At 45.6% G+C, this 27,604-nt stretch overlaps 1 protein-coding gene across 1 annotated transcript in view; it reads left to right on the forward strand.

Moving 5' to 3' along the window:
• Positions 1–27,283, forward strand: part of F13B (coagulation factor XIII B chain) — a 251,497-nt gene extending 224,214 nt beyond the window's left edge. The window contains exon 11 of the mRNA XM_069232109.1: positions 21,537–27,283. Within this exon, the coding sequence (XP_069088210.1) occupies positions 21,537–21,739 (203 nt within the window). The 3' untranslated portion in view covers positions 21,740–27,283. The remainder of the gene's footprint in view (positions 1–21,536) is intronic.
• The last annotated feature ends 321 nt before the right edge of the window (positions 27,284–27,604 follow it).

Raw genomic sequence — 27,604 nt, forward strand, 5'->3', positions numbered from 1 at the left:
AGGGGATGTGTGAATGATAGTGGGGCTGGTGACTGCACGTGAGCGGGGTGTGGTGGTGTGTGTGCTGGTGATGGACGTAGTGGCTGAAGATGTATTGCATGCTGGTGTGGGTGGAAACGAGACAGGGAGGGAGGAGGAAGGAGAGGGATGAGGAGGAGGGGGACACAGTGGAGGCAGTGGATGTTGTGTCTGCATGTGTGTGATGCTTGCGTGAGTGCCTATGGGGTGTGTGGTGCTTATGTTTGCCAGAGCTTCCCTTGTGTTTTGAGGTGTGTGCATGCTGGTCTGATGGTGTGCTTGGGATAGGCTGAGGTACAGGGGTGTGGGTCTGGGTGGAGGAAGTTGGAGGGAGGAGGCTAGAGACAGGGACAATGGCTGCCATCAGTGCTGAGGCCAGAGTCTGAAAAGCTCGCTGAAGGGCTGCCTGACCAGAGTAACTGCCCTCCAGGTATGCATTGGTTTGTTGCATCTGTCTCTCTACACCCTGGATGGCATTCAAAATGGTAGACTGCCCAACAGTGAGGGACCTGAGGAGGTCAATGGCCTCCTCACTGAGGGCAGCAGGGGTGACTGGGGCAGGGCCTGAGGTGCCTGGGGCGAAGGTGATGCCCACCCTCCTGGGTGAGCGGGCACAGGGCAAAAGCTGAGGGGCTGCTGGGAGGGCGGTGCTGGTAGGGGTTGTGGCCCGCCACCGCAAGGGAGCTCCCATCAGAGGAGGAGTCAGTGTCGTGGTCTCACCTCCTGTCCCTGCCGTGGAGCTCCCCTCGCCCTCCATCCCACTGGTGAATTCGGAGTCTGTAGTCTCGCCCTCCAGGGCCATGTGGGATGCAGCTCCCTCCTGCTCCAGTGCCACTGCTCCTCTGCCTGATGATGCTAATGCACACAAGAACAGGGAGACCACAAAAAGGGGGGGGAGACAGAAGAAAGACATGTGCAGTGCATGCAATACCGCTTCCGTTGGCGGACACGACAGACACAGAAGCCCCCTGCACTATGTTGCGCACTTGGGGTCCACTATTCAATCCCTGGGACATGGCTTACAAGGCTATGGCCGATTTCTGCACACATGGATGTCACAGGAGCCTGACTAGGTGTAGTTGGCACTGTACACAGGTGGGGTGGGGTGCCACAGGGCCTGCCTGAAGAAGGGAACTTAACTACCAAACTCACCCTGGCCTAAGGGAGCCCACAGCCCACCTCCCTCACCCAGACACCTACAATGCACGCTGAATCAGCAGAATGAGAGTGTACTCACCCCCTTGTTGCTGCTGTGATGCCCTCAAGCGCCCATCCAACTCCGGGTACGCCACCTGCAGGATCCTGAATATCAGGGGGGCCATGGTGCGATGAGCACCCCTCCCACGTTGGGAGGCTATCCCCAGCTGGGCCTCCGCCGTCTTCTTGCTCCAGCGGCGAATATCCTCCCATCTTTTCCGGCAGTGGGTGCTCCGTCTGCGGTAGACCCCCAGGGTCCAGACTTCCTTGGCGATGACACGCCAGATGTCCTTCTTCTGGTGGGCACTGACCTACAGGAATTGTACAGGGGAAAAAGAGTAGTAATTACCAACTGCACCGTCACAGTCATTGGCCCCCATCCCTACCCTTGCCATGTGGAACATGCACTCACCGTCTTTTCATGCACACCTCAATCTCCCCCCCATCTTTCATCCACCCCACTCCACACAGGCATAGCCCATACAGCATGCTCCCAGTGTACTTACCTGTTTGTCTGGAGGACCGTAGAGTAGCGTGTTCTGGGGGAGGACCCCCTCACGAGTTTCTCCAACTCCTCCGATGTGAAGGCAGAGGCCCTTTCCCCAGACGCACGTGCCATTGTCTCTTCCAGACTGAGGTCACAACAGCACTTGCAGTGTAGGTCCTCTCCTGTCGAAGACCAGGTATCGAGTGATTGAACAGATAGAAAATGGCGGTCACGTCCGCGGCGGTGCATACCGTCACCACCGGCGTACATCGTCATTGGCTCCTGGGACCCATAGGGTCCAATGCTAACCAATGCAGATTTGAGCCGCGGTCTTCGACCGCCTACCGCAACGGTGTACAACGCCAGCGCAGTTACCTCGTATCCCCTTGTCCCACCTTACAGGTCAGGCAGCCACCATTTCAGGGGCCCACATGTCTTAATTTTTGACTGCATCACACATACCTAGGCCTTGCCTAAACACTATCACAGGCAAAATTCGATTTAGGAATATTTTCAGAGTAAGCTGTGTTTACGTACCTCAGACTTGGTTGACTCTGTGCTCACTGTTCTCCTCCATAGGCACCGTCTGCCGGGGCATGTGAGGAGATGGGGGCATCTTCCGTTGTACAGACCGCTGGTGGACCTGTCGACAATGGAGGAAAGACATGTGATCATCACCTACAGGCTTGATCGTGCCACAATCCAGGAACTGTGTGCCCAGTTGGAGCCAGACCTGATGTCAACTATCCAAGATCCCACAGGAATCCCCCCTCAAGTGGAGGTGCTGTCAGTACTCCATTTCCTTGCAAGTGGGTCATTTCAAACAACAGTGGCCATAGCATCAGGGATGTCCCAGCCTATGTTTTCCAGCGTGTTGTCCAGAGTGTTGTCTGCCCTGCTGAAACACATGTGGAGCTACATCGTTTTCCTTCAGGTGGAGGATTTGCCCACAGTGAAAGGTGATTTCCATGCCCTGGGACATATCTCCAACATCATGGGTGCCATTGATGGGACACATGTGGCCTTGGTCCCCCCTCGCAGGAGTGAACAGATGTACAGAAACTAGAAGAGTTACCATTCCATGAATGTGCAGATGGTGTGTTTGGCAGACCAGTACATCTCCCATGTTAATGCAAAATTTCCTGGCTCAGTGCATGACGCTTACATCCTGCAGAATAGCAGCATCCCTTATGTGATGGGGCAAATCCAGAGGCACAGGGTGTGGCTATTAGGTGAGCACATGGACCCAAATCAGTGGGAATATTTGTCTGGGTCTGTGGATGTCCCTATGAGTTAGTGTGTGTCTTACAGTTGTCCATCGCCATTTGCAGGTGACTCTGGTTACCCCAACCTATCAGGGCTACTGACCCCAGTGAGGAATCCCAGGACAAGGGCAGAGGAATGCTACAATGAGGCTCATGGGCGAACTAGGAGGATTATAGAGCGGACCTTCTGCCTCCTAGAGGCCAGGTTCCGGTGCCTCTATATGCAGGTGGTTCCCTATTCTACTCACCAAAGAAGGTATGCCAGATCATTGTGGCCTGCTGTATGCTTCACAACTTGGCTTTGCGATGACAGGTGCCTTTTCTGCAGGAGGATGGTCCAGATGGAGGTGTTGTGGCAGCTGTGGAGCCTGTGGACAGTGAAGACGAGGAAGCAGAAGAAGAGGACATTGACAACAGGAACACAGTGATCCTGCAGTACTTCCAGTGAGACACAGGTAAGAAGACAAACCTGCCTGCTACATCTAATTTAAATCTAATACCTCTCTACTGTCTGTCATTTTCACTCAGTGTATGGTCACTGAGTTGTCACTTTCCCTTACGATTTCACAGATGTGGGTCCCACTGTGTGACATCTGCTTTGTTTCCTCATGGACTAGAGCTGTGTGACATAGGTATGTTGACATTACATTTGAAAGAGCATTTTGCCACTGTAATTGCTAATACACTATTTCGAAATCACAGACAGACTCCTGATTGTTTTGTGCTGTAAGGATGTTTATTTAAGTGCTCAATATTGGAGGGGGTTGTAAAATGGTGAGGGGTGATGGTGGAGGAATGTCCATGGCAGAGTCCAGTCTGTTAGTCTCACAGGTGCATTGTCCAAAGGGGCATAGGAAGTGGAGCTGGGGCAGTTTAAGGATGGACAGGGTGGCAAGGTGAGACAAATGGATGACAATCAGGGTGGTCTCATTTCTTGGCGGGGGTCTTGGCATCGTTCTCTGTCTTTGTCCTGGATCTCAGGGACCGTTTGTGGTGTGGTTCTCCCTCTGCAGGGGGTGGGGTGCTGGTGTGATGGAGGAATGTCCAGTCTATTAGTCTCACAGGTGCACTGCCCATATGGGCAAAGGAAGTGGAGCTGGGGAAGTTTAAGTATGGACAGGGTAACAAAGTGGGACAGTGGGAGGACAATCAGGGTGGTCTCATTTCCTGGCGGGTGTCTTGCCATCTTGCTCTGTCCTGTTCCTGGATCTCAGGGACCGCCTGCGTTGTGGTTGTCTGTCTGCAGGGGGTGGGGTGCTGTAGTCCTGTGGCGGGGCGTCCTGTATAATAGCGCCAGCGGAGGTGGTGGGCAGTTCATTGTCCAGGCTAGTGTCAGGGGCCCCTTTCTGCGCCACAGTGTCCCTCATGTGTTTGACGAGTTCCTTCAGCACCCCTACAATGGTGCCCAGGGTGGAATTGATGGATTTGAGTTCCTCCCTGAAGCCCAAATACTGTTACTCCTGCAGCCGCTGGGTCTCCTGAAACTTGGCCAGTTCCATTGCCATCGTCTCCTGGGAATGGTGGTAGGCTCCCATGATGTTGGAGAGGGCCTCGTGGAGAGTGGGTTCCCTGGGTCTGTCCTCCCCCTGTCGCACAGCAGCCCTCCAGTTCCCTTGTGTTCCTGGGCCTCTGTCCCCTGAACTGTGTGCCCATTGCCACTGTCCCCAGGTCCCAGTTGTTGTTGGGGTGGTGGGTTAGCCTGGGTTCCTTGTAGTGGTGGACACACTGCTGATTGATGTGTCCTGTGGACAGAGGTATGGGCCCGCTGGGTGGGTGCTGTGCTGGTGTTTCCAGAGGCGGGAAGCCCTGTAGTGGCTTGTGCCAGTGTGAGGGGAACCGACTGTCCCGAGGTCCCAGATGGGCCGGGCTGGTCATCTAGATCCAGTTGGACAAAGTTGCTTTCTTCACTGTGGGCCTCTTCTGTGGTTGGAGTGGACATGTCTGGACCCTCCTGTCCGGTGACGTGGGGTAGGAGTCCTGCAGGGGGGTAAAAGCATGATTATTGCATCTGTGTGTGCCATGGTGTGCAATGGGTGGGTGACCGTGTACCCCAGTGCTTGCATTCCTGTGTAGGACCTTGTGTGATGATGGTTTAGGGGGGTGTATAGGTATGTGCAGTGTCCATGCTTTGGTGTTGCATGCAGGGCTTGGTGTTGGGATGGGTGGTTTGTGATATTGGGACATGTGTGAGGAGTAGGAGTGATGGGGCTGAGGGCGAGGGGGGGATGTGATGGCATGCAGGTAGCGTGTGGGTTATAGTAGTAAAGAATTGACTTACCAGAGTCCATTCCTCCAGCTACTCCTGCGAGGCCCTCAGGATGCAGAATAGCCAAGACCTGCTCCTCCCATGTTGTTAGTTGTGGGGGAGGAGGTGGGGCTCCGCCGCCAGTCCGCTGTACCGCAATGTGGTGTCTTGAGACCACGGAACGCACCTTCCCACCTCTTCCTGATGTAATTCCGTGTTCTTGGGTGCTGTCCCAGTGCGTTGACCCTGTCCACGATTCTTCGCCATAGCTTCATCTTCCTAGCTATGGAGGTGTGCTGCAGCTGTGATCCGAAATACTGTGGCTCTACCCGGATGATTTCCTCCACCATGACTCTGAGCTCCTCCTCAGAGAACCTGGGGTGTCTTTGCCGTGGCATGGGGTGGTGTGGGTGATGTGTGAGGTGGTGTATGTTGTGATGTGTGGGGTGATATTTAGTGGTGTGTTGTGTGAGGTGCGTGGATGTTATCTGGGTGATGGTGTTGAGTGCCTGTGGATGCTCGTTTGTAGATGGTGGTCTCTCTCTCTGGCCTTCAGTCGCAATTGCTGTCGTAGGGTTTGTGGGTGATGTGGGTGTGTGTTTTATATTGTATTGGGTGTGTGGGAGTGGTGTGTGTATGTGTATCATATGTGTGTATTTGGAATTGTCCAATGTGGATGTGTTTTGTAAAAGTGTGTGTATGTTGAGCGCAGCGGTGTGTACCGCCAATGGAATACCGCAGTTGAAAGACTGCCACGTGGATTCGTGGGTCGTGATAGTGTGGTCATATTCCTGTTGGCGTGATGGTGGAGGATTTCTTATCGCCAGTTTATCACTGACCTTTGGTGTGGCGGACTTGTGTGGGTGTCTAGATTTTGGCGTATTCCGGCCTTTGGGTCATAATGGCCGTGGTGGAACTCCGCGGCCGTATGTTGGCGGTCTTCTGCACGGCGGTAAGCAGCTTTTACCGCCAATGTTGTAATGACCACCTTTATCTTTGGCACAAGTTGCAAATTTTTCTCAAGAAGAGTGACTTTAGGTGGGCTTGAGAAATGCTTACTTACACATTCCTATTTTTCCCCTTCACCAGAGATTTCTCAGGTTTCTTTGTGTGGGGTCAGCACTAATAGTTCAAAGTACCCCCTTTTGGTCTGACATCATCTCCAATGGTTTTCATGAAAGTTCTGGCACCCATCGTAGCCAAATTTCACTGTCAGGGAGTTTTGATTCTGGACAATTGGCTTATCCATTCCCCTTTGAGGTCTTCTTCAGGATGACATCACTTTGGTTTGTAGAACTCTAAGAGACTTTGGTCTTCCGATAGCTCTTGAGAAGTCTTGGCTCTCTCCGACCTAGGATTTGAAGTTAATTGGAGCACGTTTTCAGACCAACATGGAATTTTTCAGCAAGAGCTCTGAAGATTCACTATTTTATATCTTCAATGGGTCAGCAGTCGGAGAAGTCTGAAAGGGAGTGGTTGCATTTTTAAATCCACATGGTAAGATGTTTGGTTATTAAGACAGATAACTCTTATATCATTGTTATACTTATTTGAGCATGTTTACTCTTTTATGCTTCTTTTTAGGCTGCATGTGTCCTTGTTGTTCTATGAGGATGCCTTCATCTGGGACCATTGGTTTGTCATCTGTTGTCACGCTAGATTGCAGCATCTCACATCCATGATCAAATGGTACCTGTGTTAAACAGTGTTTGGGTACAAATGCAGTGGTGGTTGGATCCTGTTCATCTACACAAAGAGATCTCTTTAAACTTGCCATCCTTATGTATTCTGACCACATGTGCAAGTGGGTTGGATTGGGATGCTACTCTTGAAAGTCAATGTGCTCAAGGGAAATGTGTTTGAAGGAGAAGGTTCACTTTTCAAACTGGAAAAAAATGAAAACAGTTTTTCTCTCTCTCCTTCATTTTCCTCACCAGTTGCTGACTCAGGTGGTCCTAGTCAGAAGGGACAATACAGTCATGAAATCTTATTTAAACAAACAGCCCGGCATGGGGTCCCACAGCCTTGCAGATCTATAATTCCAGATAAGGTGGGGTACAGAAAGCCATCTCTTGTCTCTCACAGCAACTTACATTTGGGGGAGATGCATTGTACCGGCGAACGAGCTAAGCAGGGTATTCCCTTCCTCCCACAAACTTTGGCTGGCTCCTCCTGTATTGAAAAATTATGCCAAAGATTTGGTACTCCTCAGTTAGACCTTTTTGCCAACACAACACTGTCCCGTTTTTTAGGAACCGGGATGTTGGGGGATAGATACATTAACATTCCCCTGGACTCAGGTTCCGTTGTACACTTTTCCTCCCTTTCATTGATCCTCAAACTATGGTTCTGGTTAAGGAGAGAGAAGGTATCCCTGGTTTTAGTAGCTCCCTTTTGACCAAGGATGGGATGGTTCCCCTTGTTGCGACTAATGGCAGTGGCCCCAGAATGGATTATTCCATTGGACCAGAATCCTCTCCATTCTACCCTATTGCAACAGGAGAAATACAGGACATTGCTTCTGATGGTATGGCCGTTGAGGAGTGGGGTTTGAGAAGTCTGAGGCTCTCCAGTCCTGGTGGTTCACTCGGTTCAGCAGTCCAGAAAGCTTTACACTAGGAAGTCCTATGACCATCACTGGGCATCATTCTCTAGGTGGTGTGCTGAATGGTCCTCAAATCCAGCAGAATGTGAGTTACAATGGATTCTTCATTTTTTACAGGATGTGTTTGACCATGGCTACTATGAGCATCCGGTGGGCTGCCATAAGGGTGGTAAGAGCTCCTTGGGGTGTTTCTGAAATGGATGCTGGTGGGACAAGATTATTGAAGGGGTTCTCATTGATGAAACTGAATGTAAAAGCCACTTCTTCTTCTTGGGCTTTTCCCTTAGTCCTCAGGGCAATGCAACTTCTTTCATTTGAGCCACTGGAGGGGGTAGATCTAAAACATTTATCTTTTGAAGGTGTATTTTGGTGTACATACCATGGCCTTATAGGCTTACTGAGTTGGTTTCATTATTTATTAGACCCCTTTGTTTAAAAATGTTTTCTGAAGGATTGTTTTTTTAAGTTAGGGCCGGGATTTCACCCTAATCGTTTGACTACTTTTCATCTGGATCAGGTGATACTCCATAGTTAAAGCAGTAATGTGGACCTTTGTAGACAAAAAAGTATTAATAAATAATAAAACATTTGGGCATAAAAATGTACTAGAGAGCCAAAAAGGAATAAATTATAAGATGTGGAGGGATATGGCATGACCTAGGACAATCATGGTGGAAACACATTTTGAATGCCTGTGTGCTCAGAAGAAATACACAACACAAAGGGTGATGTGTGGTACAGTGCACACATGGTAAATGTGTGTGTGCTGGCAGTATGTGGTTTTAAAATAACATACTTGGGTACAGTACAAAGAGACTGCAGTACTGAACATTGTTCACAGCCTGAATAGCTGTGCTGCATGTGGGTATGCTGGTGGTATCATAATACATGAGGATAACAGTAATTGAAAGTGAGCGCGCTGTGGAAATACACTCAGTGCAGAAGTGCTGAAACTTGTACATTACATGGAGTACCTTAGGCTCTATTTTAGGAAGCCTGGTACTGCCTGGTGAAAAGATGAGGAGTAGAGAAATCCCCCTAGTCGGCTTTGTGTATTGCTGCATTCCTATAAGCTGTGTGGGTCATGCACTGGAAGATGGGAGAGGCAGGTTCTTCCTGTGCATTTGAAAGGGCTCTTTGACTCAGTGTCAAGAAGGGGCCTGTGCACATCTCAGAAAGAAAGAGATTGAGCTGAAAAGGGAATCATAAAGAGTAGGGCTGAGGGCCAGGATTAACCTTTTGATGCACATATCACTTTGACTGTGTGTGAACTTTGGGCACTCTTATGAATCTTGTTGTGGGTTGACCAGCTTCAAAATCCTGCCTGCTGTGACAGATATCCTTCAGGAGGAAGGGGAAAGATGCCCATTTCAAAACCCCAACATAAAACTTCAAAGACCCAAGCACTAAATTACATTTTGTGTCTGGAAAAGGACTACAAGTAGAGGAGATTGAGACCATAAATTACGTCATCTGAGGAGCAGCCAATCGGGCTATGTGAGGAGGGGAGGCTCAGCAAGACATCAGACTGTGACCAGGACTAGGGGCCCAAGCCTGCTAGTCCCCCTGCTGGGTAAGGGGACATCTCCCAGGGAAACCAAGACCACCTGCCCTGGAACCTAGAGTACCAGTGCCTACTTGCTTTCCAAAACCAGTGTGCTCTGTGAGGGAGAGGAGAGCATTGGAGCGAGTGAGGCTCAGAGGGAGGCCCTGACATGAGGACTCCCTGTGCAAGGCTTAAGAAATCCTCTCCTACACCCATTAGGCTATAGCCCATGTGCTGGACTAATTCTGCGACCTAGTAAAGCAGGAGGGGCTGCCATGGACTGGACTAAAGAACAAGGTGTGAGAAACCTGCTCCAGTACCGATCAACCATAGCCTGTGTGTCAGACTGATTCGATGGTCCTGTATGCCAGGAGGGGCTGTTGTGGACTGAATCAATGAGCATGATGTGAGAAACCTTCTCCTCCACCAATCAGGCCAGTGACTGTGTGCTGGATTAATTTGGCGACCCTGTATGCCAGGAAGGGCCACTGTGGATGCCAACATGCAGTCAGAGTTACCAGGCTTGTGAGTGCTGGGGTAGTTGCCCCATATACCAGTAGGGGCCATTGGAGATGCTGATGCCAATGATCCTTGTCATTGCCTGAGACCAAGAAACTGCTGCTGTGACCAAGGCTGGACCAGTCTTCATTCTGCAGACTGTACCCAAGGAGGCTCAAGGATCAACAGGGCACATACCCTGTAGAGGGCAGGTACTCTCTACTGAGTAATCTGTCATGTAATATAATTGCTTCCTGGAAATAGTCTTTCTTGAGTGTGCAGTCCCTCTGAAGATCGAGGCACTGCCCAAAGGGATGTCTATCTCTTAAGGCCCTGGGATGAAACCTACCAAAGAAGAGTAATTTAATTTATTCAGGGGTTTTTCTGAAAAGCATAGTGTAAAGTCTCCAATCCTCATGTCTAATGGTCAAGGAATGCAATCTGTTTGCTATTGTTGGTGCTAGTGAGGGTAAAGTTCTTTTGGACATCATTGAGGTATTCAATAAGCCTTTGTAGTGACCCTCCAGTATCTGACCAGATCATAAAGATGTCTTCAATGTATTGCTGAAATAGTATGTTTTAACTTCTGTGAATACTACATGTTCAAAGTCATTGTAGGAGGCTGGACTGGCTTGTAGTGAGTACCTAGGGGTACTTGCACCTTGCGCCAGGCCCAGTTATCCCTTATTAGTGTATAGGGTGTCTAGCAGCTTAGGCTGATAGATAATGGTAGCTTAGCAGAGCAGCTCAGGCTGAACTAGGAGACGTGTGAAGCTACTACAGTACCACTTAGTGTCATATGCACAATATCATAAGAAAACACAATACACAGTTATACTAAAAATAAAGGTACTTTATTTTTATGACAATATGCCAAAGTATCTCAGAGTGTACCCTCAGTGAGAGGATAGGAAATATACACAAGATATATATACACAATAGCAAAAATATGCAGTATAGTCTTAGAAAACAGTGCAAACAATGTATAGTTACAATAGGATGCAATGGGGAAACATAGGGATAGGGGCAACACAAACCATATACTCCAAAAGTGGAATGCGAACCACGAATGGACCCCAAACCTATGTGACCTTGTAGAGGGTCGCTGGGACTATTAGAAAATAGTAAGAGTTAGAAAAATAACCCTCCCCAAGACCCTGAAAAGTGAGTGCAAAGTGCACTACAGTTCCCCTAAGGACAAAGAAGTCGTGTTAGAGGAATAATGCAGGAAAGACACAAGCCAACAATGCAACAACTGTGGATTTCCAATCTAGGGTACCTGTGGAACAAGGGGACCAAGTCCAAAAGTCACAAGCAAGTCGGAGATGGGCAGATGCCCAGGAAATGCCAGCTGCGGGTGCAAAGAAGCTTCTACTGGACAGAAGAAGCTGAGGTTTCTGCAGGAACAAAAAGGGCTAGAGACTTCCCCTTTGGTGGAAGGATTCCACTCGCCGTGGAGAGTCATGCAGAAGTGTTTTCCCGCCGAAAGAACGCCAACAAACCTTGCTAGCTGCAAATCGTGCGGTTAGCGTTTTTGGACGCTGCTGTGGCCCTGGAGGGACCAGGAGGTCGCAAATTGGACCAGGAGAGAGAGGGGACGTCGAGCAAGACAAGGAGCCCTCTCAGCAGCAGGTAGCACCTGGAGAAGTGCCAGAAACAGGCACTATGAGGATGCGTGAAACGGTGCTCACCCGAAGTTGCACAAAGAAGTCCCACGTCGCCGGAGAACAACTTAGGAGGTCGTGCAATGCAGGTTAGAGTGCCGTGGACGCAGGCTGGACTGTGCACAAAGGATTTCTGCCGGAAGTGCACGGAGGCCGGAGTAGCTGCAAAAGTCGCGGTTCCCAGCAATGCAGTCTAGCGAGGTGAGGCAAGGACTTACCTCCACCAAACTTGGACTGAAGAGTCACTGGACTGTGGGGGCCACTTGGACAGAGTTGCTGGATTCGAGGGACCTCGCTCGTCGTGCTGAGAGGAGACCCAAGGGACCGGTAATGCAGCTTTTTGGTGCCTGTGGTTGCAGGGGGAAGATTCCGTCGACCCACGGGAGATTTCTTCGGAGCTTCTAGTGCAGAGAGGAGGCAGACTACCCCCACAGCATGCACCACCAGGAAAACAGTAGAGAAGGCGGCAGGATCAGCGTTACAGAGTTGCAGTAGTCGTCTTTGCTACTTTGTTGCAGTGTTGCAGGCTTCCAGCGCGGTCAGCAGTCGATTCCTTGGCAGAAGGTGAAGAGAGAGATGCAGAGGAACTCGGATGAGCTCTTGCATTCGTTATCTAAAGTTTCCCCAGAGACAGAGACCCTAAATAGCCAGAAAAGAGGTTTTGGCTACCTAGGAGAGAGGATAGGCTAGCAACACCTGAAAGAGCCTATCACAAGGAGTTTCTGACGTCACCTGGTGGCACTGGCCACTCAGAGCAGTCCAGTGTGCCAGCAGCACCTCTGTTTCCAAGATGGCAGAGGTCTGGAGCACACTGGAGGAGCTCTGAACACCTCCCAGGGGAGGTGCAGGTCAGGGGAGTGGTCACTCCCCTTTCCTTTGTCCAGTTTCACGCCAGAGCAGGGCTAAGGGGTCCCCTGAACCGGTGTAGACTGGCTTATGCAGAATTGGGCACATCTGTGCCCAAGAAAGCATTTCCAGAGGCTGGGGGAGGCTACTCCTCCCCTGCCTTCACTCCATTTTCCAAAGGGAGAGGGTGTCACACCCTCTCTCAGAGGAAGTTCTTTGTTCTGCCATCCTGGGCCAGGCCTGGCTGGACCCCAGGAGGGCAGATGCCTGTCTGAGGGGTTGGCAGCAGCAGCAGCTGCAGTGAAACCCCAGGAAGGGCAGTTTGGCAGTACCAGGGTCTGTGCTACAGACCACTGGGATCATGGGATTGTGCCAACTATGCCAGGATGGCATAGAGGGGGCAATTCCATGATCATAGACATGTTACATGGCCATATTCGGAGTTACCATTGTGAAGCTACATATAGGTAGTGACCTATATGTAGTGCACGCGTGTAATGGTGTCCCCGCACTCACAAAGTTCAGGGAATTGGCTCTGAACAATGTGGGGGCACCTTGGCTAGTGCCAGGGTGCCCTCACACTAAGTAACTTTGCACCTAACCTTTACCAGGCAAAGGTTAGACATATAGGTGACTTATAAGTTACTTAAGTGCAGTGTAAAATGGCTGTGAAATAACGTGGACGTTATTTCACTCAGGCTGCAGTGGCAGGCCTGTGTAAGAATTGTCAGAGCTCCCTATGGGTGGCAAAAGAAATGCTGCAGCCCATAGGGATCTCCTGGAACCCCAATACCCTGGGTACCTCAGTACCATATACTAGGGAATTATAAGGGTGTTCCAGTAAGCCAATGTAAATTGGTAAAATGGTCACTAGCCTGTTAGTGACAATGTGGAAAGAAATGAGAGAGCATAACCACTGAGGTTCTGATTAGCAGAGCCTCAGGGAGACAGTTAGTCACTACACAGGTAACACATTCAGGCACACTTATGAGCACTGGGGCCCTGGGTTACCAGGGTCCCAGTGACACATACAACTAAAACAACATATATACAGGGAAAAATGGGGGTAACATGCCAGGCAAGATGGTACTTTCCTACAGTCATCAACAAAAATATTTGTCAGATTTGGTGAAAAACTAGTTCCCATAGACGTACCACAGCACTGTTGGCAGTATTGATCACCATACTTAAAATAATTAGGCTGTCCAGCAATCTTAAGTAGGTCAATAATAAAGTCTGTGCGTACCCTCACTGGCTGAGGTTGAGTGTTTAATAGTTTAATACTTTTTCAATCATCAAAATGCTCCCACTTTGAGATATATTATTATAGAGTGAGAGAATGCTATAAGAGGCTGGCCTGGTTTGTAGTAGGTACCTACTTACACCTTATACCAGGTCCAGTTATCCCTTTTAAGTGAAATGTAGGCAGAGTCTAGCCAGGCTCTCTAGGGTTAGCTGTAGCTGAGCAGCCAAGGCTTATCTAGGAGACATGCAAAGCTCACTCAATACCACTGCAGTCACACAGTACTCACACACATGAAAGAAAATACTCAGGCCCATATTTATACTTTTTGACGCAAATCAGCGATTGGGCAGATTTGCGTCAAAAAGTTTACCACCGACTAACGACATTCCAATGCACCAGCCAGGCACCTTATTTATGGAATGACATTAGCCGGCGATGAGGCCTGATTAGCGTAAAAATAAATGACGGTAACCGGGCAGTGGAGGCGAGGGGAAGACTGGGGGTTGTGTGCCAAAGAATGGTGCAAGTCAGGTTAGAGTAAAAAATATTGGCTCTAACCTGACTTGTGCCATTGTTTGGCGCAGAACCTCCCTGGAAATGACTCCTGTCTTAGCAAAGACAGGAGTCATGCCCCCCTGCCCAATGGCCATGACCAGGGGACTTTTGTCCCCTGGGCATAGCCATAGGGCACAGTCACATGTAAGGGGGCCCAAGTCAAGCCCCCCATGCCACTTAAAAAAATATATATATACTTACCTGCACTTACCTGCACTCACCATGGATGGGTCCCCCCATCCATGGGTGTCCTCCAGGGGTGGGCGAGGGTTGCAGGGGGTGTCCCTGGGAGCAGGGAAGGGCACCTGTGGACTGCTTCCATGGTCTCCACAGGTCCCTTAACGCCTGCCATGACCCAGGCGTTAAAAAACTGTGCAAATCTGGCTGGGCGCCATGTTTTAAGGCCCGCCTCCTCCTGTGCGTCATTTTGACGCCAGAGGATAAATAATGGCGCACATGCCTTAGAGTCATTTTTTGCACGAGAACGCCTATCTTGCATCTAATTAGCACAAGGTAGGTTTTCACGTACAAAAAATGACTCAAACTCCATAACTTTGTCACTAGACGGGTCTAGGCCCAAAGTATAAATATGGACTTTGCATTAAAAAAATGACACAAATCTGGTGCAAACAGAGTATAAATATGGGCCTTAGTGTTACAAACACAAAGGTACTTTATTTTGGTGACACAAATGCCAAAAATACAATAGAGGTAAGTAATACACAAATTAAATACACTAGTATGCAGAAATAGCTGTAAAAAAAGTTAGAAAACAGTGCAAATAGTGAAAATCACAATAGTTAGATATAGGCCTGGGGGAACACAAACCATACACTAAGAAAGTAGAATGTGAATGTCGGTTTCCCACATAGACAAGTGTAGTGTGTAAAGGGGCGCTGGGAGTATTAAAAAACACCAAAGGTAAGTAATAGAACTCATCCCAGAGCCCAGGAAAGCAGGGGTAAATCACAATAACTTTCCCAGAACACACAAGAACACAAGAAAGAGGATTATGCAAGAATCAGAAGAGACTGCAAGACACCAGCAGTAGATTCCTTGACCTCAAGACCTGTGGACAAAGGGGACCAAGTCCAAGAAGCACAGAAGACTCCAGGGAGAACAGGAGCTTCTGCTAACCCAGATGAAGGTGCAAAAGAAGAACCACCATTGAAGAACAGTCAGCCGCTCACCCAAGAAGACGGATGCGGGTTCCTGGTTGGTGCAGATGATGTCCCACGCCGGATGGATGATTGCAGTCTGGTTTATGTTGCTGGATTCCACCAAAAAGCCTTGGCACATGCAAAGCTCACAGTTAGCAGAAAATGGCGCTGCCTGGGACAAGGCGGGACCTGGTGGACTCTACCCAGGAGGGGGAGTCAGGGACAAAGAAGGTGCAAAAGGAGGCCCATGCAGCACTACAACAAAGGGTCCCATGCTGCCGGAGAACAACGCAGGAAGCGGTGTAACACCCCTCTCCCAAAGCTTTGTTCTACCTTCCTGGGCTTGAGCTGCTCAAGCAACAGGAGGGCAGAAATCTATCTGAGAGGTGCAGCAGCTGGGGCTGCCTGGAAAACCTCAGAAGGCTGGAATGGCAATACTGGGGTCCTCTAAGGATCCCTCAGAGTGCCCTCACACACAGGTACTCTGCACCATGCCCTCAAGGCTGGAAGGCCTGCTATAGGGGTGAGTTATAAGTGACCTGGTGCACTGTAAATGGCAGTGAAAGGGTGCATGCAACTTTTCATACAGGCTGCAATGACAGTCCAGTAGAAACCTTTGCATGGACTCCCTATGGGTGGAAAAAGATATGCTACAGCCCATATGGATCCCCTGGAACCCTAGTGCCCTACGTATCTAGGTACCATGTACAAGGGACTTATAAGGGGCCACCAGTATGCCAATTTGGATAAACTACTATGTTACCAGTATGCAACAACCATAATTTAAGAGGTAGAGCATAATTACTGGGGTCCTGATTAGTAGGATCCCAGTAGACACAGTCAAACACACTGACAAACAGGCCAGAAGTGGGGGTAACCAAGCTTGAAAGAGGCTACTTTCCTACAAATGCCAAGAGTAACTAGAAGTTCCTTGGTGGCATCAAAAGGCATTCCTTCAACCAGATTTACCATATAACTGCTATCACGTACATAGATGTCAAGTAGAAGAACATCATTTTTGATAAAAATATTAATGTATTCCCCTAGGAGCTCAACTTCTTGAGAAACCTGAAAAGGCTAAGAAAAAGCATATATATACTTAGCTGCATGCCCATATGTTGTCAGAGCTAAGTTGATAAAAAATCCCTTACTTCCCCAAACCTTGACCAGTCCAGTTAGAGTAGGAAAGGAAAGACCCTATACAGCCAAGGCAAGGGTGCAGTGCATTTAAAAACTGGTAGTGAAAAACTCTCAAATTCATTGCAAATCATGATTGCACGGCCTACCGCTCCCATAGGATAACATTTAGTAAATGGTAAATCTTTTAATTGGGAGCTGGTATGAATGTCATGTTTGTTGTACTAGGAATTGTAATTTAATACCGTACTTAATGGTAAAGCCAGATTTTAAGTCGCAATTCTGAAAATGCCAATTTTAGAAAGTTGGCATTTTGTTGTCCTAACCATTTGGTACCTGCAGCCTGTTCCTGGTTTGCATGACTAGGTGTAGTTGGCAGTTGGTCTTTGTGAATTCCTCCCTGATGACATCACAATAGAGGGTCTGGGTGTTGGCAGGATGGGTCATACTGGCATGATGGGCAGTAGAGCTGTCACCTACCACACTTGTACTAGTCATTAGCCAGCACACACACAGAGGACTTCACATTAGCCTATTGTTCCCCCAGACAGACTGGGACCAGGTTAATGAAGTAGGAAATTCTAGACTCCACCGTGAAGAGGGAATTCCATTCACTTTTCCCACTTCAAAGGGCCACTAGGTATAAAATTGGGACCTTAAGACCCACTCTTCGTTTCACTTCTGGACCTCTGGAAGGACTCTCAGAGGACTTCCTTCTGCTGTGACGTGCTGTGTTACTAAGAGGACTGCCTTGCTGCATCAAGAAGGACTGTCCTGCTGCATGAAGCCTGCTTTGTGACCTCAGAAGTCTGCTCGGTGCTAGAGATCTGCTATTCTTCTTACACCCAGGACTTCCAGTGTGACCCCAAGGGTTAATTGGCTAGCTTCCTGGGACCAGCCTGACTGAGCCCCAATCCTCCAGGTGGTGCCACTTCAGATCTGGAGATAAAGGTACTCAGATTGCCCAAATCGAAAACTTGGGACTTTCAAAATGTTCAACCAAAAACTGCTCGGAGAACTAACAGGAGACCGGGTCCTACCAGCTTGCGGATCTCCCAGAGGTGCATCACCAGTTGGCCTGACTTTGCAGCAGCTGCCAGTACATTCTTCTCCGCAGCCGCTTATCCTGTCAAGCGGCTCCTCACAGAAGGGCTATCCACCCTCATGGAGCCCTCTTCAGCTACACCCTGCAGCTTCACCCCTGTGGAGATTTTCAACTTTCAAAAAAGAGACAATATATATTTCAGTGGTGGGCTGGTAGTTCTGCCAGAGGAACAGAGTAGATTAAACTGTCCACTGGTGGGGGGACCGTCCTCCGAAAGTATAAATGACTGCCAAACTGGCATTGGCAGAAACCTCCATCACAGTCAATGCATATCACTGTTTGGTGCTGGGTTGCGTTTCCATGATGTAACCCTGCACTAAACAGTTTTTTTTTGTTTTTTTTTAAATAAAATTCTAAAAAGGGATTTTTATTTTATATAAAAAATAATTCTCCTTTTGTCATAGGAGTCATCTTCCATGGTGGGGGGAGTATTACTTACATTTTACTGTCCCTCAATGCCAACTTTTGTCTGGCGGTGACAGACTGTAAACATATGACTACACGTCCGCTCATCTAAGTTGGGTGGGTGAACATGTAGCCATTTCTCCAACGTCCCTTACTCCATTGGGCCATCAGAGTCGTTTGGCTATGGCAGTGACGGAGTTGTCTCCATCGTAGACGAACCTATTGTCCCTATACACACCACCAAGGTATAAATTGGCCCCTAAGTCCGAACGCAGAAATATTTCCAGTGGCTTCATCCAGTGGCTCCCCACTGACAATTCCTCCTTCTCAGTCAATGTTGACTGCCTTGCCCTGCTGACCTCTTACCTTCTCCGACATTTTTTGTAGAAATTCTTTTAGTTCCGAACATATTTGGGGACATGGCCCAATCCTCTTGTGTATCTGACCTGTGCTCCATTGGAGTGGGCCATACATTTTGACTTTGTCCCTATTTCAAGTGACTAGGGGCCTGATTACAACTTTGGAGGAGGTGTTAATCCGTCCCAAAAGTGACAGTAAAGTGACGGATATACCACCAGCGTATTACGAGTCCATTATATCCTATGGAACTCGTAATACAGCTGGTGGTATATCCGTCCCATTTGGGACGGATTAACACCTCCTCCAAAGTTGCAATCAGGCCCTAGATGTTTAAAGTTGGCGCTTTGATCTTTTTGGAGCTATTTTTCACTTTAAAATTTAAAAATTCATAACTCTAGTTCTACTTACTGGATTTTTGTTGTTGTGGTATCAAATAATAAAAAAAATATATATAAACTATTTCTTTAAAATGGTGTTGGATTTTTCTTGTGTTGTCATCTTATTACTGTTTGAGTTCAGCATAATACTTTACACATTGCTTTTAAGTTAAGCCTGAATGCTTCTGTACCAAGCTACCAATGGATTAAGCACAGGTTAATAGAGAGAGTCTTCGTGGTTCACCCTGAAAAGATTGTGGCTGTTGCTTGAGAAGGGTTCACACCATCACTCAACAACCCAATTTTTCACAACTAATCAATGGGCTTCCTGGTAGTTTTCCTCCAGGATATTGGACTCCCTTTACTTTTGTTCAGATTTGGAGTGCCAGACTTTTTTCTGATGATCTTGAACAGGATAGAAAGTACCTCAGCAGTATTTGGAGAGGATGGTTTGAGGCACTGACACCAACAGCTTATTGTCTGTTGCTGTAAAGCTTCCAACAGGAGAGCTAGTAGGGGCTCTGCCAGTGGAAACATGATGGGCCGCTTGACTCTGAATAGAGCTGGCGGCCCACTAGTTTTATGGAAATTAAAGCTAGGGGTACTGCCCTTTCTTGAACAAATTGAGGTGCATTATTTAGGCTCCAAACTTTAAAATCTCAGACCACTAGAAACAGATGTAGTTTTTTTCAATTCCCTAGATGACATACGAACTTTGTAACTCTCTAATTGTATATCATTATTAAAGCACTATTGGATGCAGGGTTTTTCTGATCATTTATTTTCATTTCCAGCTCTAAATTTGGCATATCCAATCTACTAAATATTATATGACACATTGGGTTATATTGTTTGGGCTCACGTTCAGAGAAGAATTGTCAAGAAGTACTTTTTTTTAATGTTGATATTTACAGAAGTAAAGAGTCGGCGCTGCATATTTGATTCATGCTGCCTTAAAACCTTCATCTTTTTGGGCAGATAGTGTAAGTGATCAGAGTGGATCAGTTTGTGACAGAGGATTGATATTGAGTCTTTCTTAATTTCCTGCTCTTTGTCTGCCAGAGATAAAGGAGACACCTTCCAGTAGCCACATTGACACTAGTGCAGAGCAAGCCCCCTGTGATTAGTGCATTTCAGACAGAGCCCTAAAAAGAAAAGGCCAAAGACAAAAAACTTCCTGAGACTGCTGAAGAAAGGACATTCTCAAGAATTTAAGAACTGCGCTACAGTGGATGTATTATGCTACTCTAGATATCTAGAATGTTGCTGCATGCAGAGAGGCTGTTAAAGGTGCCAGATGAATTTTAGGAATACCAGATAGAACTGTATTCCCATTGTTTAGTCTGTATCGAACTGTGACCTCAATCATGTCCTTGAATTCTTGTTATTATATAAAATATTCGACCTTCAGATACATTTTAGATGATGATTTGTTTTCCCAATCTTGGTGTTAATCTGTTTGTGAAAATTGAATTTATTGTTCAGATATGAATTCCATCCGAATTTAACATTATAGGTCCTATCATATCTAGCAATGATTCATTCATTCATTAATATAGTTGTGATTAAGAGTACCCTTTGGGAACCTTGTTTGAAATGGGGATTTCCTGCAATCTAAGCTCCCCTAATTGGATAGCAGAAAAAGTGATTGATGGATTCAATCAATCAATCAATTATTTCTTGAGCGCGCTACTCACCCAGAAGGGTCTCAAGGCACTGGGGGTTGGTGCTACTGCTCGAAGAGCCAGGTCTTTAGGCGCTTCCTGAAGGTCAGGAGGTCTTGGGTCTTCCATAGGTTGGCGGGGAGAGAGTTCCAGATTTTGGCTGCGGGGTGAGAGAAGGATCTGCCGCCGGTTGTGGTACGGTGGATGCGAGGGACTGCTGCAAGGGCGAGGTTGGCGGAGCGGAGCTGGCGTGTTGGGATGTGGAAGTTGAGTCGATCATTGAAGTAGGCGGGTCCGGTGTTGTGGAGAGCTTTGTGAGCATGGATTAGGATTTAGAACATGATCCTTTTGTCGATGGGTAGCCAGTGGAGGTCCTTGAGGTGGGCAGAGATGTGTTCGTGGCAAGGGAGATTGAGGATGAGACGTGCGGAGGCATCCTGGATGTGCTGGAGTTTTTTCTGGAGCTTGGCCATTGTTCCCTGCTAGATGGTGTTGCCGTAGTCCAGTCTGCTGCTAATGAGGGCATGGGTGACCGTTCTTCTGGTTTGTACGAGAATCCACCTGAAGGACTGCTTAACTCAAGTTCAGATACTGAGAATTACTCTGACCAATATTCCGTTCATTTGTTTTTGTTGATTGCTGTCGACTGGTCTCACAATTTTATGTACATCAGTCGCTTTTCAACAGTAAAGATGAAATCCACTTTAGCGGGATGTCCAAAACATCACCTGGTGCTAGAACCAACAGTAAAGAGTGGGTTTGTATAGAAGACAATCTATGCTAGGCTATGGTAGGATAAAGACTTTTTGTTAATGAGCCTGCTACAATGGTCAAACTGATATTTCTATGAGGTGTGAAACTGGATAAAAGTGCTGAACATTGTTAGGTTACACGTTGGCATGGGCACTGGTTAGATTTGCCTGTCAAGCAATCAGACACACTCATGTGCCACAATACACACATAAACACACACACAAACACACATCCTCTCTCCCATTGCCCCAAGATACCCTCAACATACCTTAGGCCCAGGATTATCACCATACTGTCACAACAAAATATGCTTATTGTTTAACATGTAAGAAACGTTTGGTGTGTCAATGTTTGTGGCAAAAATTGGCAATAACATGATATGGGCCACTGTGTTCTCTTTTAGAACCCTGCATATTGTCTCTGGACGAAATCGAAAAAAACAACCTGGAACTTCGATGGAGTTTTGACAATAGGGAATCTTTCTTCCATGGGGACTACATTGAATTTAGATGTAAGAGGGGGTTTTATAATGCACCCTTAGATGGGTTATCTGGGGTTAGAATACAGTGCATGTTTGGTCACCTGAAGTATCCCAAATGTGCCTAAGAATGCAGATCAAACAGCATTTTAAGTCAGTGGATATTGCAATGAACTTGTGGCTCAGTATTTTTTGTATTCACCTAAAAAGACAAACATCTTTTTCTGTTTCAATATCAAAATGTCTGTTGGTTAAATGTAGGCAGTGTTATAATTGGTAATAGTAAGTAGATACACCTTTGGTGTTAATATCATTGTCACGCTGTACTCAATATTCATCAGGATAAAATTCAAATTCTAAATAAAATCCTCGCTGAGGGATGGAAAATATATTAATTGCATCAATGCTCAAAACATATTTATCTACTTATTAGGGTTCCCAAGACATTCTCTAATATCTCGGTGGGGATGAAGATATGCTTTCATTATTCCTGATCTAATTTTACAACTTAGGGGCAGATTTCTCAATATTTCACTCAAATCAATGGAGCAAGAAAAGTTGCTGTGCAGTGCTGTGTGAAAGGGAGAGGGCAGGAATGCACCATATTTATATGATGAACTTTTGCTCTCTGCCTGCACAAGCTGCTGCCTTGCGCCTACACAGGCACCATTGCGCCATGCAATAAGGGTGCCTGCATTGTAGGCAGATTGTTTTTGTGCAGGAAGGGACAGCTTCCTGCACTGAAACAATCCTCAGATGCGATATCCTTTTTCTAAGTGTACTACATAATTCAGCACACTTTGAAAGAGGACACAACAAGGAGAAAAAAAAGATATTCCTCCTCATTACGCCAACTCTGGAAAGGCATGGCATTTTGACGCAGTCCCAGGTTTTCCAGTCTTGATAAATCTAGCAATTCCCCAAAATCCATGGGCAGGGGCATAGATTCAGGGGGGCTGTTGGGGTGTTACACCTCCCTAATAAACTTAATCTGTAGTTAATAATTGGGGGTACAGGTGCTTTAGGTTGGGTAATGTAAGGTGTTTATCGGATTTAACTTGGGACGGTTACATACACACACAGAAAAATGCACACACTTATCTCTGTTGAATGGTTTATTTTACAAAATGCTGAGTTTTAAGTATACCAATAATCTGCTTCCCTCTCCCTTCCAAGCCCCCACTCCTACCCTGCTTTTCATATAATGTATTTTAACCCATGTGATTGTTGGGAAATCTGAAACTCACACCCCTCCTAATCTTACTGACCAAGCTACACCCCTGTCCATGGTCGATGTATGGGAACACCCACGCTACATCCATGGATCGCCCTGCGCAGGGCAGAGTAACGCAAGGCAGCAACTTACTCTGCCTTGTGTTATGCCAGATTTACTGAGCACCGCAGGGCCAAGTAAAGGGGCCTTGCATTACTTGGTAAATCTGACTTCAGATGGGTGACCTAAGGACAATGCAGTACAATGATAAATCTGTCCCTTACTGTATTATGGGTGTTCTTGTTTTGAAGAAACAAACAGTAATCATAGGATAAACTATATTTGGCAAATTGTGTGGTTTTGTTTGTATTCATAATATTTGTTTAGTGATTATGCTCCAGTTTATGGAAATGAAACAAACTCATGCTTTGTAAATTAGAGAGGCTTTGATAGTTAAATACAAGGAAGCGCTTTGATTGAGCAATTTCTAATTTCCCACAAAGATTTAACCTTTCACATATTTTTCACATATTTGAAACAAAACCATTGTTTAAATAGTTTGGCCTTGCCTAGAGAGACTTGAAAAAGTAAGGTGATCAATTGTATGTGTTAGTGGCAGTGCACTTTTAGATGAGTACCTCTCTTAATTAAATATTTATTGTGTTGCTTTACGGAAGAAATTGTGACTGGGACTATGTACAGAGGTATGGTGTCACTGCAGCATTCTATCACAAATTGAGGTAGGGATTTTCAGGTTTCAGTAATGACATGCAATGGCTCTCTTAGTCAGAGGACTTTAACAAAGAGAGGGCACTGGGGAGAGATGCTGAAATTGCTCAGCTATTTTCCTTTTCTGCAAAAACAGCAGTAGCACCTTCCATTAGGCCCGAAAGGCAATCAGTGGTTCTGATTTTTTTTTACATTTCCATCGGGTAAAAAAAAAAATCAATGCCCTACAGTTACATGCTCCTTGTGTAATCAAGGGCTGAACAGGGTCCAAAATGGGCGCTAATCTATGGGTACTGATGTCACATGGAAGCACCTGTGGACTATGTACAGAATCAGATTGCTTGAACAGAGGTGGAAAAGGGATATCAGGGAGCAGAAGGAGTTCATATTGTACTACCTGAAGTACAACTGCATCAAAAAGAGGAAGAAGATGAGAACATACTGTGCTTTTCAACATACTGCAAAATGTCTTCAGATTGTAGTTTCTGGTGAGACAAATAAAGAAATTACAGTGCAGGACCCTCTGAAACATGCAACTACTTCTATAAAAAACAAAAGAAATAAAAAGAAGATTTATTACATTACAAAAATCAAAGCGAAAAATAATTAAAAAAGTTAAGGGTTATCAATGTAAAAATAAACTTTCAAATAAGGTTGAAGACTTTTAAAAACAACTGTAAAAATAAATGAAATATCAAATTAACCACATGCAAAGCCCTGCATCCATCCAACTAGATGTTGTGTGCGGAGAGGCTCAGCTTAGGAGCAACCTTGGTTGGCTTTGTATCCAATCACCATTGCACATGGCCATAAGACATGCACAGTGTGAGTTGCCCATCTGTAGAAAGTTTTACACATACTTCCTTTAGAATATGATTACAAAACAAATTAACACAAAGAAATAGCTAAAGTGATGTTCTAGCTAAGCAAGATGCATATAACTTGATGTATGTTAATGAAACCCTGAAATTCACTAAAACAAAGGTTAAAGTGACAATGTAGTTAGGTGTTGAAATGTGATAAGAATGCTAAAAACCTAAACAAAACTCTAAAATTCACTAGTTCTAATTTAGCCATTTGTGGCCCTCCATGCACTGCTTTTGACCTCACATATTACTTTACTCATGACATGTTCAATGACATCCTTGATGATATCACTGATGACATTTCAAATGACTTCGTCCATTTCATCCACTGAATGTGACAGTGTGCTGTAGACATTGTCAACTGACGGTAAGTTAACAATACAGTTGGATTATAAATACATATTTCTGAAAGAAACCTTTTAGAAAGTTACCTTTTCCCTGCCTGAAACTCCTGGAGGCTCATTTTAAATTAGATATACCAAAGCTGGCAATCAAGTGCATGACCTTAATTAGGCATGAAAACTGCTCCAACACCAGGGAGGATGGCCTGGCTGTGGGGAGGCTTTTAATTCACCCGGCAGGAAGACTAATCGGGGTGAGCGAAAGAGCCTAATAATCTTCAAAGAGTCATGCCCTGTCACAAGTACATGTTGGGTGACCCCTGGAAAAGGCCTAGCCTTTGCCTTGCTAGTCGTACTGGGACCACACCCAGTGGGCGAAAAGCTACCCTCAGAACAGGTGGGCAGGGGCTGCTCATTACCCTGGCCACACTTCTAGGCTGTTGCACGGTACCTGCACAATGGGAGAAGGCTTTCAACATCTTGCAATCTGGGAATAATGTACGCTGTGGGATTGTTTACAATAGGGAAATTAGGAACTGCTTTGAAAGTAAATAGGGTTGTCCTTGACCTCCAGGACGGCACATCAAGTCACACCTAAGCTCCCATTTTATGTAGCTGTCTAGTGAGAATACACAAAGTCCAAATGCCAACTACACCCAGACATGTGACCAGAGACAGGCTGCAAGCACTAAATTCCTGAGGCAAGAACATTCCAGCTTTCTGGAAGGGGCATTTTCAGAATTGCAATCTGAAATCTGACTTCACTATAAGTTAGGATTTTAAAGTTTGATTCCAGAGACACCAGAGCTGAAGAAATGACCTCTTTCCATTCAGAATTTATACTTAAAAATGTTATAAGATAACTCCAATGTTATCCAATGGGAGAGATAGGCCTTGCAGAACTGAGAAACAAATATAAGAATTTTTCACTATCAGGACATGTAAACCAAAAAGAACATGTCCAGCTTTGTAAATACATTGCACCATGCCCTCTGGGCTGTCCAGGGCCTTACATAAGGGTGACTTACATTTATTATAAAGAAGGTTTGGGCCTGGCAAAAGGTTTACTTTGCCAGGTCGAAATATGCCAATTGGGTACACGCCAATTCTACTATGTTTTAAGGAGCCAGCACAAGCTCTTTGGTTCTGGTTAGCAGGGGTAAAGTGCACAGAGCTCTAAAGCTAGCAAAAACGAATTCATCAAAAAAGAGAGGAGGAAGGCAAAAGTTTTGGGGATGACCCTGCAAAAAGGGCCAGGCCCAACAGATATGGATACAAGTATAGATTTCCTACTGTTGTGTGATTTGGCCTACTAATTAAACCAATGTCAAAGATTAAGCAATGCACATCCATAATAAAGAAATAGGCACAGGTAGAATGGTGCTGGTAAACAAGAATGCTTTCAGGCAGCTGTAACTGGAGAAGTCATCTGCAAATAAGAATTGGAAAGCAACTAAAGTGTGCTGGCCATTTTCAATGTGGTTAGTTGAAAAAGAGGAGACAGATATATTAGTGGGTGTTTTAAATCCAAACATGCAATGCCAATTGTCACTTTTATGGTTGGGTGCACTGTATAATCATAATTTAAATGGAATTATTTTTACTCCTGTTATTTGGTCACCCACTGTTGAGAACATACATCAGTTCAAATATTTAAAAGTGCTTGAGATAGAGAAAGTTCCAATGACAGAAGCTCTATTCTAAAATTCGGTGAGAAAAAGAAATGATAATTTATGTCCTGCTGGTTTATTTTGAGTGTATTATGATTATGTATTGAAATGAGTTTTTTTTCTCTTTTTGTCTTGTGATCTAATGGCAATTGTATTTTGTATGTCGGATACTTTCATATGGACAAGAAGTCTAATAAACTATGGTTTATGCTTTATAAATATTTGATTACATCTGCTAAATTATCGAGGGATGTACCTCTATCTAATAGAAGGGATTGTATCATTCTCATGTTCAATGAACCACCTTAAAATAAGATTTAACAGAAGAAAACTATGCCAAGTGGTGCGATAATTGTATGGATTGCAACAAACTGTAAACATAATTTAATAGATTTCTTAGCCATTTGTAAATATTGGTGCTCAAAGTTAAAAAAAAAAAAAAATCCTACCAGAAGCATTCTCAATGCTAAAGTAAAGGTATTTTAGCTTTAATTTACATTAAGACATTTTAAAAGAAACTGCCTCTATTTCAAACAGTTATTTGCACAAACACTAAAGCATTCTTTCCATCTAAAGGCCCTGTGCATTTGTATAATTTCATAGAATAAAGTATAGATGAATATCAAATTAAACAAGCTAAAAGCAAACTAATTAGCATTTAGGAGAAAGGTTTAGAAGGATATTTTATTTTAGTGCTTTTGCCAAAGGGAGGATAGGGATGACTGTATAGTGCACTTCCACAAATAGCACATCTGAGCTTTGTATCTCTAAAGTACGTACTGAAGTTCCAAATTTAGACAAAAACAAGTTGTTTTATCTGCTTTATGAATTAGGAAATCAGATTTTTCTTATATTCACACTTTACTGTTTAGCATCCCTAATGAAAATATGACTGTGCACCAGCTATTGAGAAAATAGAAAGTAATGATTATCCACTTGATGGAAACATTAAAATTGTTTTAGCTATTTATTGTTCATCAAATAAATATTGGTGTTGAGAAATTTCAAATCTGCATAGTATGCTTAAAGCCTCTAATCAGACTTTGGACTTCATTTACTAAGAAGTGGCGCTGCGCTACATTTGGCAGTACGGCGCTGCGTTACTTCAAAAATGCAGGGATGCACCGTATTTAATACAATACAATGCACCCCTGTGTTTTCTCTAGCCCTAGCT

The sequence above is a fragment of the Pleurodeles waltl genome, chromosome 4_2 (assembly GCF_031143425.1).
Source record: "Pleurodeles waltl isolate 20211129_DDA chromosome 4_2, aPleWal1.hap1.20221129, whole genome shotgun sequence".
In the NCBI taxonomy this organism is placed as follows: Eukaryota; Metazoa; Chordata; class Amphibia; order Caudata; family Salamandridae; genus Pleurodeles; species Pleurodeles waltl.